At 36.4% G+C, this 16,297-nt stretch overlaps 1 protein-coding gene across 1 annotated transcript in view; it reads right to left on the bottom strand.

Annotated features, from left to right (window-relative positions):
• DCDC1 (doublecortin domain containing 1) overlaps positions 1–14,763 on the bottom strand; it is a 431,249-nt gene extending 416,486 nt beyond the window's left edge. The window contains exon 1 of the mRNA XM_028087718.2: positions 14,621–14,763. Within this exon, the coding sequence (XP_027943519.2) occupies positions 14,621–14,712 (92 nt within the window). The 5' untranslated portion in view covers positions 14,713–14,763. The remainder of the gene's footprint in view (positions 1–14,620) is intronic.
• Between the last annotated feature and the right edge of the window lie 1,534 nt (positions 14,764–16,297).

Below are 16,297 nucleotides of genomic sequence, written 5' to 3'. Positions count from 1 at the left end.
AGTAAGCTCACAGGGTGGGAAACTGAACCTAAGCCTGTACTAAAATAAAGCCCACATTCATAACCATTAAATTGAATTGCTTTACTCTATTAAAGAAGAAAGCTTGTGTACTGCTTGAAACAATGCAAGTAAAATTTTTAAATTCTTAGATTCAGTTATTAAAAACTAGCACTCTGCTCAGTATTAGGAAATATAAAAGCTAAAGATATGTGGCTTCTACCCTCAAGAAACTTGCAAACTATCCCCTAATAAAGACAGAATATATGTTAAGTAAGTCACTTAGAACTATGGGTATGTATTAACTATAAATGCAAAACAAATTCCTTGAAGGCAAACTTACATTATCTGGAATAAAGTTGATAAAGGCTTCATAGCAGGCTGGGATTAGGGTGACCAACTCATCCTGGTTTGCTCAGGTCTGCCCAGGCTTTGGCAATGAAAGTCACATACCCCAGGAACTCCCTCAGTCCCTCAGTCCCTCAGTCTCAGATAAACTGGGACGGTTGATCACCCTACCTGGTAGTTAAGCTAGAGGAGTAGCATTTAGATGAACTATGTTTGAACAGGGGACCATATGACCTGTGACAATATGTAAATCTATGTAAATACCAACTTAGGAAGATGGAATATATAGAGAACTTGCTGGTATGATAAAATGAAACAAGCTTTAACATATTTAAGAATATTGAGCTGTGTGATGATTAGGCATAGAGGATAGTAAGCTTCCATGTATTATTTCAGTATTCCATGTATTTGTATTTTTATACAAACCAAATCTGCTTCTGTCCAATTTGCTAGTTCCTCAATAGTACTTATACATAATGTAATATAACCCCACCCACCCGTGCAATTATAAAACAGCATATGTTTAGTGTGGAAAGCTTGCCACAGACAGCCTCTCCCCCAATTTTTTCTAATCCACCAATATCATTACAGTCATAATTATTTCTCCTGGCCTGTCCTCTCTATGTTCACAAATTTATAAAATGGTTGATTACTTCTTCTGAAAGAATGGAAGGCAGTCACATGCTACAGGGAAAATTGGTGTGGGTGTGTGGATGAGAGTTGACACAGTGGATCAATAAAGCTAAAACACTGGGATCCAAGCAGTTGTATTTGTTGTTTTCACATGTTTCTATCCAAGTCTGTCCTGAATTGACCATAGCTCTATGGTCTTCCCTCCGCTCTGAGGATCTACCCAGGCTCAGAACTTTGGCAAAGAGCCTTTTGGATTATCATTGGACTTGAACTCTGGCAGAGGCGAGACCTCCCTTCAGACCACCTGAGCTACCTCAGATTTTGACAGCAACGGTGGTGGCGGCAGGTGGCAGCAGTCAGGTCTCAGCGGCAGCGTTTCTGCAGCACCAGCTGTGGAACTGCAAATGGTCACCGGGCTCTTCAAGTTAGGGGAAGAGCCGCAAACAGGCAGGAGGAGAGATCTGCAGATCTCAAACAGTTCCCAGCGCCCATGAAGAGTCACTTGAAGGGGAAACTGGGTGGCTCAGTTGGTTGAGCAGCTGCCTTCGGCTCAGGTCATGATCCCAGGGTCCTGGGATTGAGCCCCTGCATCGGGCTCCCTGCTCGGCGGGAAGCCTGCTTCTCCCTCTCCCACTCCCCCTGCTTGTGTTCTCTCTCTCGCTGTGTCTCTTTCTGTCAAATAAATAAATAAAATATTTTAAAAATAAAATAAAATTTAAAAAGTCACTTGGAAAGCAAATTCTCATATAAAGAAAAGGAATTCTCTACATAAAGCAGATTTGGTGTCTTTTTTTTAAGATTTTATTTATTTATTTTTAAAAACTTTTTAAAGATTTTATTTATTTGAGAGAGAGAGGGAGCACGAGTGGGGGGAGGGGCAGAGAGAGAAGCAGACTGACCCTAAGATCATGAGCTGAAGGCAGACACTTAACCGCTTAACCCACTGAGCCACTCAGGTGCCCCGATTTTATTTTTTTTTTAAAGTAATCTCTACACCCAGTGTGGAGCTTGAACTCAGAGCCCTGACATCAAGAGTCACATGCTCTTCTGACTGAGCCAGCCAGGTGTCCTGTGTCTTTCTTTTTTAATGAATGCATTTTGTTTATTGTCAAGTATTTTTATAAATATCCTCATGATTTTATATAATAATCCATTATCATTCCACCAGAAAGTGAAAGGTTTTTATTTTTCCCAAATTTCAAAGTTTCAGCTGTATTGATGAGAGGGCAAAAGGCAAGCTGAGGGTAAAACTGGAGCTGACACCCCACAAGCCCCATTCCCCTTAGGGTGGGATATGTGTAACATTCCTCAGGCACTGTAAGAACAAAGGTAGGGAGAAACAAATTGTCAACTGATAATGATCGCAGTCATGCAGGACAGGAAACTCCACTATTAATTTGTAACTGTCTTAATGATTAACAAGAAAAACACAATCTTAATAACAGCCAGACCTCCAAGAACCTATAGATTCAATGTCCTGGAGCCCAACCGTCACCTTCACCTCCATGGGATAGAAAACCCTATATAATCAGTCACTTCTCACAATCACAGTGCAGCTCTTTCTGCCCACGGGTCCTGTCCCAGTGTGCTAATAAAAACATTTTTTGTACTGTAAAATGCCTCAAGAATTCTTTCTTGACCATTTTGCTCAATGACCCTGCATCATCTGTCACACTTTTAATTCAGTATCTTGACTTTTTTACCTAAATACTGTCTTATAACCATTTTTCAGGTTGCTATATGATCTTTACAGATTTTATCAAGTAATTTTACTTATATCTTGCCTTCCTCAATCTAGTCATGTAAAAGTTATTTCCTGTTTTTGTCTGCTGGCATATCTTCCCCCTGTCTTCTGGTAAGAGGATTGGTATCCTTTAGTGAAACTCGCATCCTTCCCCCTCCCAACCCCACATGATTCTGGTAGCCTTAGGACAATACATTATATGAGATTTACCTGGTAAATGGTTAAAAGAATTAAGCTAAATTATATGATTTTACCATATTTATTTATTATTGGTTTTTCTCTAGTAATGTATATCAAAAAGGGGAAGAAAGGGTAGTTTTTCATGTGAAAATGTCACTTTTGGCCCACCATCTGTAGTCTTCAGTTTTGATTTGTTTTATCAATGTGATGACAGGTTTGCACTAGTTCTTACACACTATTAAACTCTTCTTTCTTATAACAGTTGATGTGTTGCCTAGTCTGGGTGTGAGAAGATAATCACAGAACTGTTTGGCAAAGCTAACTTGTCCTACAAAGGGAATTAAACCCATACACATGGTTTGTTAAATTAATGCTGGAAATGAGGGTGTTAGGACCGTTCAGATCAAATACACTTGGGTTTCAGGGGACTGAGCTTGTTACAGTATACACAGAAACTTAGAAAAGAAAATAAGACCACTCCAGCAGGGCACAAAGAGAAGACCATTCACTGCTCTTCAGAATATACTAGTGACTTAAAAACAACTCCCATAGAAGTGATTATTATCGTAATAGCATTGTCTGGGAACAGATGGTAGCTATACTTGCGGTGAGCATAACATAATATATAAACTTATATATATAACATATATGAGCATAACATAATATATAAACTTATCCAATCACTATGTTGTACACCTGAAACTAACATAACATTATGTGTTAACTACACTCAACTTAAAAAACTAAAAAACAAGGACCCCTGTCTGGCTCTGTGGCTCTTGATCCCCAGGTCGTGAGTTCAAGCCCCATGTTGGGCATCAAGCTTACTTAAAAAAAAATTACAAAACAACAACAAAACCCACAACTCTAGTAGAGGGCCACATTTTTTGACTCTGCAAGCTCATCTATCCTTCTATGCCTAACTGCTTCCTCTTCTTACATCATTATTGCCTAACCTACCTCTGTTCTTCTCACTCCTCATGGGTTCTGCTAATTCCTCTCTGTGTCTCCCCATTTCTGTACCACACTACTTTCTGAAGACTCTCTATGACTTACATTCAATGCCCCCAAAAGTTTAACTGCATCACTACCCACTTTGAGATACCCTGTTGGATAGAATTCTTAAGCTAGGCAATCTCATAAGCCACTGGCAAGCCTGTGGATGGGAAAGTACCCGTCAGTGGCCCAAAAACTATGGACAGGAGAGCAGGATAATAAGATGAATAGGGCTTCGAGTAAGATGGACTCTCAGATGCTTGCCAAAAGAGGAAAACATACTTGGCAGGGGAATTGCATGGCCTGTCTCCTATACCAAGATAAGCAGAGACACTGTATCTTGTGATTGGAGAGGTGGGCAAAGGAGGTAGCTCTACACTAGGAGTAGTGAACCAGTAGCGCTCTTTAGCTAATAGAACTCTAATATGTAGACTGTATTTAAGTCACCATAATTGTAGTCTCTTTGTCTTTCTTTCTCTTATTCTCCTCACCTTTTTTCTTTGAAAGATCCTTTTGACTCCTCTGCAAAAATTTCTTAGAAATCCCATGACATTCAGATTTATTAAAGTGAACTTCCTTCCACCTCCAGATTTATATATATCTTCACATAGCTATCTTCCCCCCAAAGTTTTCACCTTCTGAGAATTGTACTCTACATTCACATAATTATCTCATTCGCTAAGATAGTTTTTGTCTTTTAATTGAGAATTTGGCCTATAATCTTACAATTTGTTTTCTATTTTTCCTATGTATTCGATGTTCCTTTTCATTCCTTTCTTGTTTTCTCTCAGATTAAATAACATCTTTTTTATTATTTCATTTTCATTTCTATTAGGTTGAATACCCTACATTGTTTAAACTTACTTTTTATGGAAACACTAGCTATTACAATATGAATCTTAGTCTTGTTAAAGATTAATTTAAATTACTAAGTAATTACTTTCCAGACAAGGCAAGAACCTTAGAACACATCATACCCATTTATTGCTGCTTCCTTGGGCTGGTGGTCTATATTTTCTTATTCCATTTTTCATGGATAGGTGCATCTATCTTTCATGTCTCCTGAGTTTATGCAGGGAACTCAGCTCCAAAATTCTGCCTGCCTGGACTTGAGGCTTTACATCCTGTCCTCCCTGTGCTTCTTATAATAATAATTACATAAAATTTACATTATAATTTATTTTATTTTATTTTATTTAAGATTTTATTTATTTATTTGACAGAGAGATAGACAGAGCCAGAGAGCACAAGCAGAGGGAATGGCAGAGGGAGAGGGAAAGGCAGGCTCTGCACTAAACAGGGAGCCTGATGTGGGACTCCATCCCAGGACCCTGGGATCATGACCTGAGCCGAAGGCAGACATTTAACCATCTGAGCCACCCAGGTGCTCTATAATTTATTTTAAAATCTAGATTTTGTTACAACTGTTTTTTATAAAATTTGATAAGCTGAATGGCAGTTTTCTTGGACTTTGTTTTTCCCAAATGATACTGAATTTAGTTTAATACTAAGGTCACTTTTATTTATTGGCTTATCTTTAGTCTCTATGGATGGGTGTAGGAATACCATGTGGATTCCTAAACCAATGTTTTAGGAAATTATCCTTTATCATAAAAAATAACCTCACTTTGTCCTCACTTACTGTTGAGGCTATCTACCACATTCTGGAACCTGAGCTAATTTTATAACACAGATTTTCTTCTTAACATTTCTATGTCAGTCTTACTATTTTGTCCTGGAAGTCTATGATGTGTCTCTACTATAAATCTTTTATTATATCTGTAAAAGATCCACATATATACAGATCTCAAATTGTTCCTTCTTTGGTAAGATTTCTATGCTACCCTTGTTTTGTTTTTGTTTTTTTAAGATTTTATTTATTGATTTGACACAGAGAGAGCACAAGCGGGGGGAGCTGCCAGCAGAGGGAGAGGGAAAAGCAGGTTCCCTGCTGAGCAGGGAGCCCAATGCTGGGCTCGATCCCAGGTCCCTGGGATCATGACCAGAGCCAGGGGGCAGACGATTAACCGACTGAGCCACCCAGGTGCCCCTCTATGCTGCCCTTGTATATAGAAATGCATTTGCTTCCTGTGCATTCACATTTGCCCTGGTAGATTTGATAGCTGGAATCACTATACTTCATTGATTATGTCCTCCATCTAAAATGCTAGGCCTCAATTTCTGTCAAATATTCTAATTCATCACTGTATTATTTACTCTTTTACCACTGGTAAAAAGCATTTTTTTTTCCCAGCCTAAAACCTAAATTATACTATATTAGGTTGGTACAAGAATATCAATCACACTACTTCAAAAATATAACTTCTTAAAAAATATCTGTTTATCTATCTATCATCTATCTATCTCTATTAGTTTCCTATTGTTGGGCAACAAATTACCACAAACTCCCTGAGTCAAGAGTCTGGGGAAAACTTAGCAGGACCCTCTGCTCAGGATCTCATAAAACTGAAATCAAGATGTCAGTGGGGCTACAGCCTCATCTGATGCTCACAATCTTTTTTCCAAGGCCATTCAGGTTTTGCCAGAATTTAGTTCCTTATTCCTGTAGAATTTGTAGTGACTATCATCTTCCTTGAGGCCAAAAGAAACTCACCTTTTTGATTTTTCTGTTTCCGACCTCTAAATTTTCATTTAAGAGTTGATCTGATTCAACTAGGATAATTTCCCATTTAACTCAAAGACAATTAATTACATACTTTAACTACAACTGCAAAAATCTCTTGTACCTTATGACGTGACCTCATTATGGGAGTGACATCCTATCATATTCACAATCCTACCCACACTCAAGAGGAGGGAATTACACCAGCCATATACACCAGGAAGTGGGAATCTTGGGGGCCATATTAAGTTTCTGCCTACCATAATTATGCAGTTTTCATTATCCATTTTTTATGCCAAATTTAGATTCTGATCTGAGGTAAATTTTCTGGAAAATCTAAATACAAGTACTTAAGATTGAATTTTGTTATCATTCAGTACTGAGGATATTTAAAGAGTATGTCACAGATTTTGATGACAAATTCAAAGAGGAACTAAAAAAATGCTTTGAGAAATGGCATTTTTATTAGAATAAATTACTTCCTAAAGAGAGTATTTAAAGGAGGAGATATTCACTTGGATGTAAAAGTTCCTGTATGTTTCCTTTAAACATCAGCAACATTACTTCTGAATTAGTTTATTTTCAGTTATCGGAAAACACTATTCAAGAACAAAATTTGTGATGAGATGTGTCTACATATATTAAACTATGTATAAATATAAATATATATATATACTTTTAAAGATTTCACCCATTCATTTGACAGAGAGAGAGAGAGAGCACAGTAGGTAGAGTGCAGGCAGTGGGGAGAGGGAGAAGCAGACTCCCTGCCAAGCAGGGAGCCCAATGTGGGGCTCGATCCCAGGACCCCTGGATCACAACCCAAGCCGAAGGCAGACACTTAACCGACCCGGCCACTCAGGCACCCCAAACTATGTATATTTTTAAGGATTTTATGTGTGCTTAAAGATGAAATAAAACATGTCAAAATTTAACCTTAAAGCAGTATGAATAAAAACTATCAGTTAATTAAAAACTATAATACTTTAGGTAAATGAATCTTTTTTTTAAAGATTTTATTTATTTATTTGAGAGAAAGGTAGAGAGAGGTGGGGGACAGAGCGGGGAGGGGCAGAGGGAGAGGGAGAAGCAGATGCCCCGTTGAGCAGGGGAGCCCAATACGGGGCTTGATTCCAGAAACCCGAGACCATAACCTGAGTTGAAGGCAGACACTTAACCAACTGAGCCACCCAGGCGCCCTGGTAAATGAATCTTTTAAACAATTTCTTTACATGATATAATGGATATGGTAAGTCACAGAACTACAAAGCTCAAAGGTACATTAGTAGATTAAGCTTTTATCCTTTTCTCAAACACTACTATACCTCATCTACCTATCAGCTTTTTATCATAATCCAAAAGACTGTCAAGGATAGATCTTATACATTGTAGAATTTGTAGCCCCCTTGATTGTCTAGACTACTGTTTAATTATGCTTTACTTTTTGTAATTTTTGTTAAATCTGGTTTACAATTTTTACTTCACAAGTGACAACTAAATAAAGATCTGAGGTCCAAAAGTCTAAGAAAATATGCTCAGAAAGTAGTACAGAAAATTATAAGACTATGATAAGATTTAAGGGTATAACTCTAGTTTTGACAAGAGCAATTTTTCTTCCCATTTCTCTGCTTTAATAGCATTAGTGGGTCTTAGTGGCTTTTTATAGAAATTCGAGGAAAACTAATAAAATCATACTTGTCAATCTCCTATTCAAGGAGTTCTACCAGTTGGTCCTGCTCATTGCTCCTCTGTAATATCTTTCAGCTATAATTACACCACATTGCCTTCATTAGTTCTTACCAGTCATTTGCCAATGGGTTTCATTCAGCTGATCTATACCCATTACTGTACATCTTTCCATAAGCAGGTATTTAATAAATATTAATCTAAACTCAGTGGTTACATTTTCTAGAACTCCTTGCATAATAACAATAATTGTCTAGTGGAAGAGAGAAACTTATACAAATAGCCACGCATATAAACTTATAATTATTAACTGTGATTAGTACTGTGAAGGAAAGTCCTGGCTACTATGAGGGAGAAATTCAGGGGTTAGCGGAATAGAGGAGGCCTCAACAAAGCTGCTCAAACTGACAAGACACATGACAGGAGTTCAGCCTACTAAATCCTAATCATTCCTTATTTCTAAATCATCCCCCCCAGGTCCTATATGAATTAATGTACTAGTTTGCATATTGAAATGTTTGCTTTGTGATTTGCTATGTAATTTCACATGATTTTACATCTCACTCTGCAAGGGTAAGGTCTTTGTTTTGTATCTTTTATACTTCTACTAGAACTCAACCAGTAATTGATATGCAGGACTTATTCTTTGATAATTATGACATCATACCAAAATGTGTCACAAAAATGCCACCGACAAACACAATTTTAGAAGTAAAATATAATAAAGCCAAAGCCAAGAGTTATGTCAGGTAATATTATTTATTCAACAGTTTTTCCACTGATTTTTTCTTTAAAGAAAAGCCTCAGTTATATTTGAGGATTCATCCTCTTTATATGCCCATGGTAGGTATCCCCTGATGAGCTCCAGTGGGTAAATCCTCAGTGTCTAACACCAATGGTGGTAATTATATTTCCTTTGTCCCTTGCAGGTTAAGTAATCAGCTTGTGATCCAAATTTGGCCAATGAGACATAAGGCAAAGTCGTCTGGGGAAAGGTTTTTTTGCCCTAATAAAAAGAAATATAGGAGGGCCTGACTGGCTCAGTCATTAGAGCATGCGACTCTTGATATGGGGGTTGTGAGTTAGAGCCCCATATTGGGTACAGAGATTACTTTTAAAAAATCTTAAAAAAAGAGAGAGAGAGATAAGTGATCAAATATCCATTTTCTTTAGTTGGACGTTGTTGAGTAAACATGTAATGAGCCATCTTGCAAGTAGGAGGAGTCATACCCAAGGATTCTAGCCAATATTCTGAGGATGGCAGAGGGAAGGAGCCAAAGAGTTAGGCTCCTTGAAAACACTGCTGAACCACTGAATTTAACCCTAGAATTGCCCTGCATCTGTTATGTAAGATAATGAATTCTTCCTCATTTTCTTCATTTTTAAAGTCATTTTCAGTTGAGTTTTCTGTTAATTTGTGCTAATAGTAGACTAACATACAATCAGCTCTTGAATCACACTTGCTTTACTTTTTGTTTTATTCAAAATCTTTACTAATTTTATAATGGGCTAAAGTATAAACTACTATGGTATTTTCTAAGCATTTTACTTTGACTTAATCAGGAACATTTCACCAGAAACTTCAGCATAAGCATAAAAATGACAGAGTTTTTATTTCCCTGCTCTTTGAAACACAAAGCATGCTTGGTGAATTTAGATTTCTATGGAAGAAATCTGCATGTGGCTAATAATTCTATTCATAAGTAGGAAGTGTGGCTACTTTGACAGATCATGGCTCAATAACAAACATGCAGGTCTAAGTCACCACACAGTTTAGATATGAATTCAACAGTAGAATAATGACAGTTGCCAAGGATTTGTACTTGCTGTCGCTTCATACCAGTGTTGGCTGTCAAAATGTCTCTTTTTCTTATACAGAAGCCATAGATTTTTTTATGGATAGCAATTACTTACAATATACAATGAAGTACATCAAATCTAACAACCACTCTTTAGCCCCTCATTACTTGGTAGTCTCTTTGTTAAATGTAGTCAACCATTTTCATCTAAATTATTTATTTATACTGTATATTTGACAAGCATATCTTTCTTGCTTTATATTCTTATGGCATTTAAACCTTCATGAAGATTTATGTGTGTTTTTTTAATATTGTCATTTGTAAAACTTATCTTTATCCTATTACCATTTTAATGGTAATTAAACTCTCTAATTGGAATAAATACAAATAAGAAAATGTAAACATAAGGGAAAATGACCCTAAGTACATTCAATAATAAATCACCAGCTTAAAATACTGAAATGCAACTGATGAAAGAAATAATCCCACATATGTTTGGTGAATGTAACCTGCTATAAAATCTCTGGAGTACATAAAGCACAAAAATTTCATTAAACTTCATCAGAACCTTTTTCCAACTTGATGAAATGAATAACCTAAAGATATAAATAACTTTCTATAATTACTAGATAAAATGTGATTTAAACATCATAGAAAGTAAATAACAGAAGTGATACTATTAAAAGCAAACAATTCCCCCCAAATTTTATTTCCAATAGCAGAATAAATTATATCTCTAGTTTGGCCTAGAAATTTAGGTAAGGGTATCCCAATTGCAGAGCAATTTCCAGTTATTCTATAACACATACTATGTCAAATTTTTACTTGGAACTTGATGATTGAATAATAAACAATGTGTTATGTTCAAGCCACATATATACCCTCTAGGAGCCATTCAACATTTGTTAAATTGAACTTTTTTACTTTTACAGAAGGAAATTCTAAACAAGAAGAGCAAGTTCTCTGGGTAAAGGACCCATTTGAGTATAGGATCATCCCACCCAAAGGAAGAAAAGAATATTTGTGCTTATGCAGAATACAAAGGAATAAAAACAAGGTACATCTTAAAACTAAAACTGGAGGAGGTTACAGATACCATATACAACGTTTCCAGAGGAAATGTAAATCTTCCAAAGGAAACAATATAGTCTTTTAACATTTTAAAAGGAAATAATACATTAATCTTTAGATCTGTAGAGATTTTGTTTTTGAAAAAAAATTTTGAAAAAAGTTGTGAACTACGCCAAGGGTAATTTGTTGGTAATGAAGGTAGAGCACTGAAGGTGTTTCCTTGCTTCCTTCACTGCTGCCGTCTTCCCTCACTCCCTTCGGCTGCCCACTCCAGGCTGGGAATGGACTGCTCGTCTTTGGAATGATGAAATTGCTAAACTTAAACTGTCCCTGGAAAAGGAAATGTGACCAAATTTTTATGTTTAAAAAAGAATCTAAGATTCATTCCATGTAAAAATAGCCAAGGTCTAGGGCACCTGGCTGGCTCAGTCAGTAAAGCATGAGACACTTGATCTCAGGCTCGTGAGTTCAATCCCATGGTAGGCACAGAGATTACCTCAAAAAAAGAAGCAAAAAATATCCAAGATAACTAAAATGACATAAAAAAGTGAATTAATGGTTTAGGTCCTATTAGGTTCCTTGAAAGCAAGATTTGTCTGTGAAAAAGCAACCCATATAATATATAACAAAAAATTATTGGTAATTCACTTTTAAAACTGATTTAAGTCCTTATTTAGTGTACTAAAAATAATTTCTCCCACAGGGAACTAAAAGAACTGGCAACACACTCAGCTGCAAGCAGGATTTAAAAATACTGTAACTTTCTATTGTAAAAATCATGAAATTCCATCCTTTGATGATCATCAGCTAAAAATCATTAAAATACTTTATGTGTGGGGTAGAAAGAGATACTAATTTTTACAACATTCTCTTAATTTTAAAATGCAATTGTAATTTAGAAATCTTCTACTCAGCATTTGGAAATACCTTCTATAAATATGACAGAACTGTCCATAGATACCTGTTATCAATAAATAATTAATCCTGCCATCCATGTCTCAAAGGCTGGTGCCCTGTTCCAGGTCACCTGGGAATACATCAGACCATAGCTAGGTAGGAAAAGTTTCTTATTCTGCTGCTTTCCTGGAAGTAGCCATAGGAATTAGGCTAGATATTTCCAGTCATCTGACCTCCTAGTGGTAAGTCATAAAATGGGAGGATCAGACCTTCTTTGGCACAATATGTTGAACTCATTTACACTGTTGGTGATTAGTTTTCTTGCTGGAGGAAGGAACCTGGCACAGCAGTTTTCACTCTATTACAAACAAATACAAGAGAGTGACAAAGGAAAAAGATTGAAAGAACACAAGAGAGAAGAGTCGATAATGTGAATACAATATAGAATAAATTAATAGCACTGGGTAATAACATGAGAATAAAGTGACCAGTCACTGTATGGCTTGCAATGAATGGATTTAATACATGTGGGCATATTTTGTAAAACGTACAGTGTGTTTAGTGAAAAGAAACATAATCTCTTGTGATATAAGTAAAGGAAAAACAAATTGACTATATTTTAATAATTATTTCTCATAAAAAGATCACACAAACGTTGGAAGAAAGGTGGCAAGGAAAACAAGAATGAGACAAGAAAAGTTTTAACCTCAATCAGGGGGAAAATGTCTTTATTCATAGAGAAAATTGCCTCTCTCTGATAATCCTATTAATGCCAACGGATCTTAGATTACCATTAGCCTTTATGAACCTGACCCCTTTCAGGTTGAAACTCATCATTTTCTTTTTCATGAAAGTTAAAGATCTCTGGGCATTATCTTTTTGACTTTCCATTCAATTACCAAGAAAATGTTTACTTTATTTTCCAGGTGCATTATAATCAAAGTTGATGGTAACAGGTAATAGTGGCAAAAAAGAAGTCAGGATTCAGACAAAGAAATATGAGTAGCACATTGAAATAAACTATAAAAAAACAGATGATAGGAAGGTGTCACATGAAAAGAAAGACTGACATTAAAAAAAGGACAAATAAGGCCAAAGTTAAAAAGAATCAGAATCAAAGAAAGAAAATGAGAAGCAGAAACTATATAAATGAAATTATAGTTAACTCTAACAAAAAAAAATCTAAAAATACACAAAAGATAGTTGGAATAAAAAGCACTATTTTAAAAAGGAAAGTTGATAAAAACAAATTCTAAAGGGAATAAAAATGTGTAAATACACATTATATTAGCAATGGCATTTGTAGAAAGGAATACTTAAAATCTTATTTAGAAATTGTTTTCCATTGTCTTATTGGAAAGAACACTTTCATGAACAACGTACATCTCTACAGTATAACTATACTGGGTAATGATGTTCTAAAAAATTATCTAGGCATATAGCTAGTACACTGGATAAATAACCTCAGACACTGCTAATATGGACTCAGAGGTCAGAGGAATAAAGCAAAACAAAAATTAGCTAAATTTCACTTTCACCTAAATTTACCAACAAACAAAAAACAAACTGTTTCAAGATATAAATGTAACCTGGCATTTTTATAGGAGATTAACATAATTCTTAATTTATTAATATTTTCTTTAATGCTCTTATAGTATATGTTTTCTATTTAACATTAAGACTATGACATCACATTTAGCCATCCTATAGTTTATCAAAACCTGATAGGGGCGCCCAGGTGGCACCACAGTTGGTTAAGCGTCCAACTCTTGGTTTCGGCTCAGGTCATGATCTCAGGGTTGTGAGACTGAGCCCTGCATCAGGCTCTGTGCTGGGCATGGAGCCTGCTTGGGATTCTTTCCCTTTCCCTCAGGCCCTCCCCCACCTCCTCCACCCCCTCCTGGTGTGCTCTCTCTAAAATAAATAAATAAATCTTAACACACACACACACGCACACACACATACACACACACACACATACACGCACACACACACACACACACACACACACACACACACACACCTGGCAGATACTTTTTCATCCTTTCACTTTCTAATGGAGAAAAAAACACAGGAAAAATACCTCTGTCTCCTCTGCTTTGCATTTCTGAGAAGTGTGGTATGATATAGCAGTTTAAAGTTCTGGCTGTGGAGTTAGATCCACATGGGTTCAAACCGTACGTTCTCTACCTACAAGCTCTGTAATCTTGGTCAAGTTAATTGACCTATCTAGGTCTTTGTTTCTTCCTTGGTAAAATGTAAATGTTTAAATACTACCTGGCTTATATTCCCCCCAAGGTTGTTTGGAGAACTAAATTGATAACAATGCAGGTTAAGTGCTTAGCATGGTGACTGGCATAGAGCAAATATTATCTGCCCTGCCATTATCATTTTTATCATTATGCTACTGTCCAAGTCAAACTCCAGGGATAATTTCTGTTTATTGCCTCATCTACCTTTTTTCTTCCCATAGAATAAAAGAAATTGAAGGGCTCTAATCCAGACAACAACCTTCATAGCCCATCATATCTCCAAGTTATTATTGACATCATCTCCACAAAATATTGAGCATTTACATAGACAACTTTGTGTAAGCACTTTATCTCCTTCAGGATTCAGTTTAAGCTGCTGAAGTAATATTCTTACCTTGGTAAATCTTTTGAAATACATTTATAAGTTGGGTGAATGGTATTTCCACTGAAGGTGCCTTCAGCGTTGCTCTGCTGGGATACCTCCATGGCATTAGTCAAGGGTGATAAAGAACACTGAGAAAGTGATGCTCTGTGATCATCTGTTTCTCTTTTTGCCATTTTCAGCTAAAAATGAGGAAGAATGTTATTTAATTTAAAGATAAAACTCTCCAGGGTTATAAATTGAGGGTGGGCATTAATCACAATTTATTTCTCATCATGTTCTAGACTATGCAGCAGTTGCTAAATGTGAGATCTCATGATTAAAAAACAAAACAAAACAGGGATGAAAGCCTAAAGGAAAACAAAAGTATGAATCTAAATCTTTGAACAGTATAATCCTGGGGCACCTGGCTGGCTCAGCCGGTAGAGCATGCCATTCTTGATTTGTGAGTTTGAGCTTCATGTTGGGTGTAGAGATTACTTTTTTTTTTTTTTTTTTTTGAGAGAAAGAGAGAGAGAGAGAGAGAGAGAAGAGCAGAGGGAGAGGGACAAGCAGATGCGGGGCTCGATCCCCCCAATCCTGAGATCATGACCTGAGCTGAAACCAAGAGTCTGACGTTTAACTGACTGAGCCACCCAGGGGCCCCAGGAATGCAATTTTAAATAGGTTTGTCAGCATAGGCCTCATTGAGGTGATAAAATCTTGGCAAAGACTTGAAAGAGGGTCTTTGTTGTCTGCAGTTGAATCTCATCCCGAAACTCCTGATATTCCTTGAACTAAACTGCTTTCCAGAAAAGCAAGTTAGCTAGTTAGCAAGTTGCTAGATTATTGTTAATTAAGCGTATGGAAGAATGAAAGAACTATAATATAATTTAAACTCACAGGTATTATGGAAAAATACATACCTGTAATACATAAGATCATGTCTTTGTCTCCCACTTTCTAGCTATGGGACCATGAGTATTATAGCCTTTCTGAGCTTTAATCCTCCCATTGGCAAAACTGGTTATCTACATGGTTATAAGGATTAAATAAATAAAATGGTGAACATGAAAGCCTCCGGCACGGTGCTTGGCATATGGTAGACATTCATGAAGTGTTAGGTGAATCCAAATCTATATCAATATAAGAAAAGGTATCTGTTTCTCCATACTTTAATAAGGAAAGGTGCTATTCTCTGCCCAGCACTCCTCTCATATTCCAACTGAAGACCAAAGGGCTGTTGGCCTTCACACTGTCCCTCTCCCTTTAAGCTTCTCCCAGCAGGAGGAACAAGTTTCTCTCAGGCTTCTATAACAACCACTGCTTGTTCAGTTTCTTCATAGGTTGAGTCTTCTTAATTGAGGAATGCTTATAAGTGAAAAACTCTAGCTGTGTATAGCAAGGCAAAATTGTATGATTACAAAGTAAATCACCTTGCAGAATGAAATCATTTGACTGCCCTGGTGTGTTTATTATATAGTCCGATTATTAAAAACTAAGAAAATTTGCATCAAACTATAACTCTTGAAATATAGAAATACTTTTACTTTTTACTTATGCACGATTACAGTCCTAATCTTCACTAAAAGAAGCAATCATTTGAGTGATGGTATAGTTTTACTTTCCATGTAAAAGAGTTTCAGGAGGCCTTTCAGTGGAATGAATTATATAAGTGTGAAATCATTACCACTATTAAATGCAATATTT

Source organism: Eumetopias jubatus, unplaced genomic scaffold (genome assembly GCF_037043125.1).
Source record: "Eumetopias jubatus isolate StellerSeaLion01/CBP00866 unplaced genomic scaffold, mEumJub1_p1.0 scaffold_13, whole genome shotgun sequence".
Taxonomy (NCBI): domain Eukaryota; kingdom Metazoa; phylum Chordata; class Mammalia; order Carnivora; family Otariidae; genus Eumetopias; species Eumetopias jubatus.
This window is presented reverse-complemented; position numbering and strand designations above follow the sequence as displayed.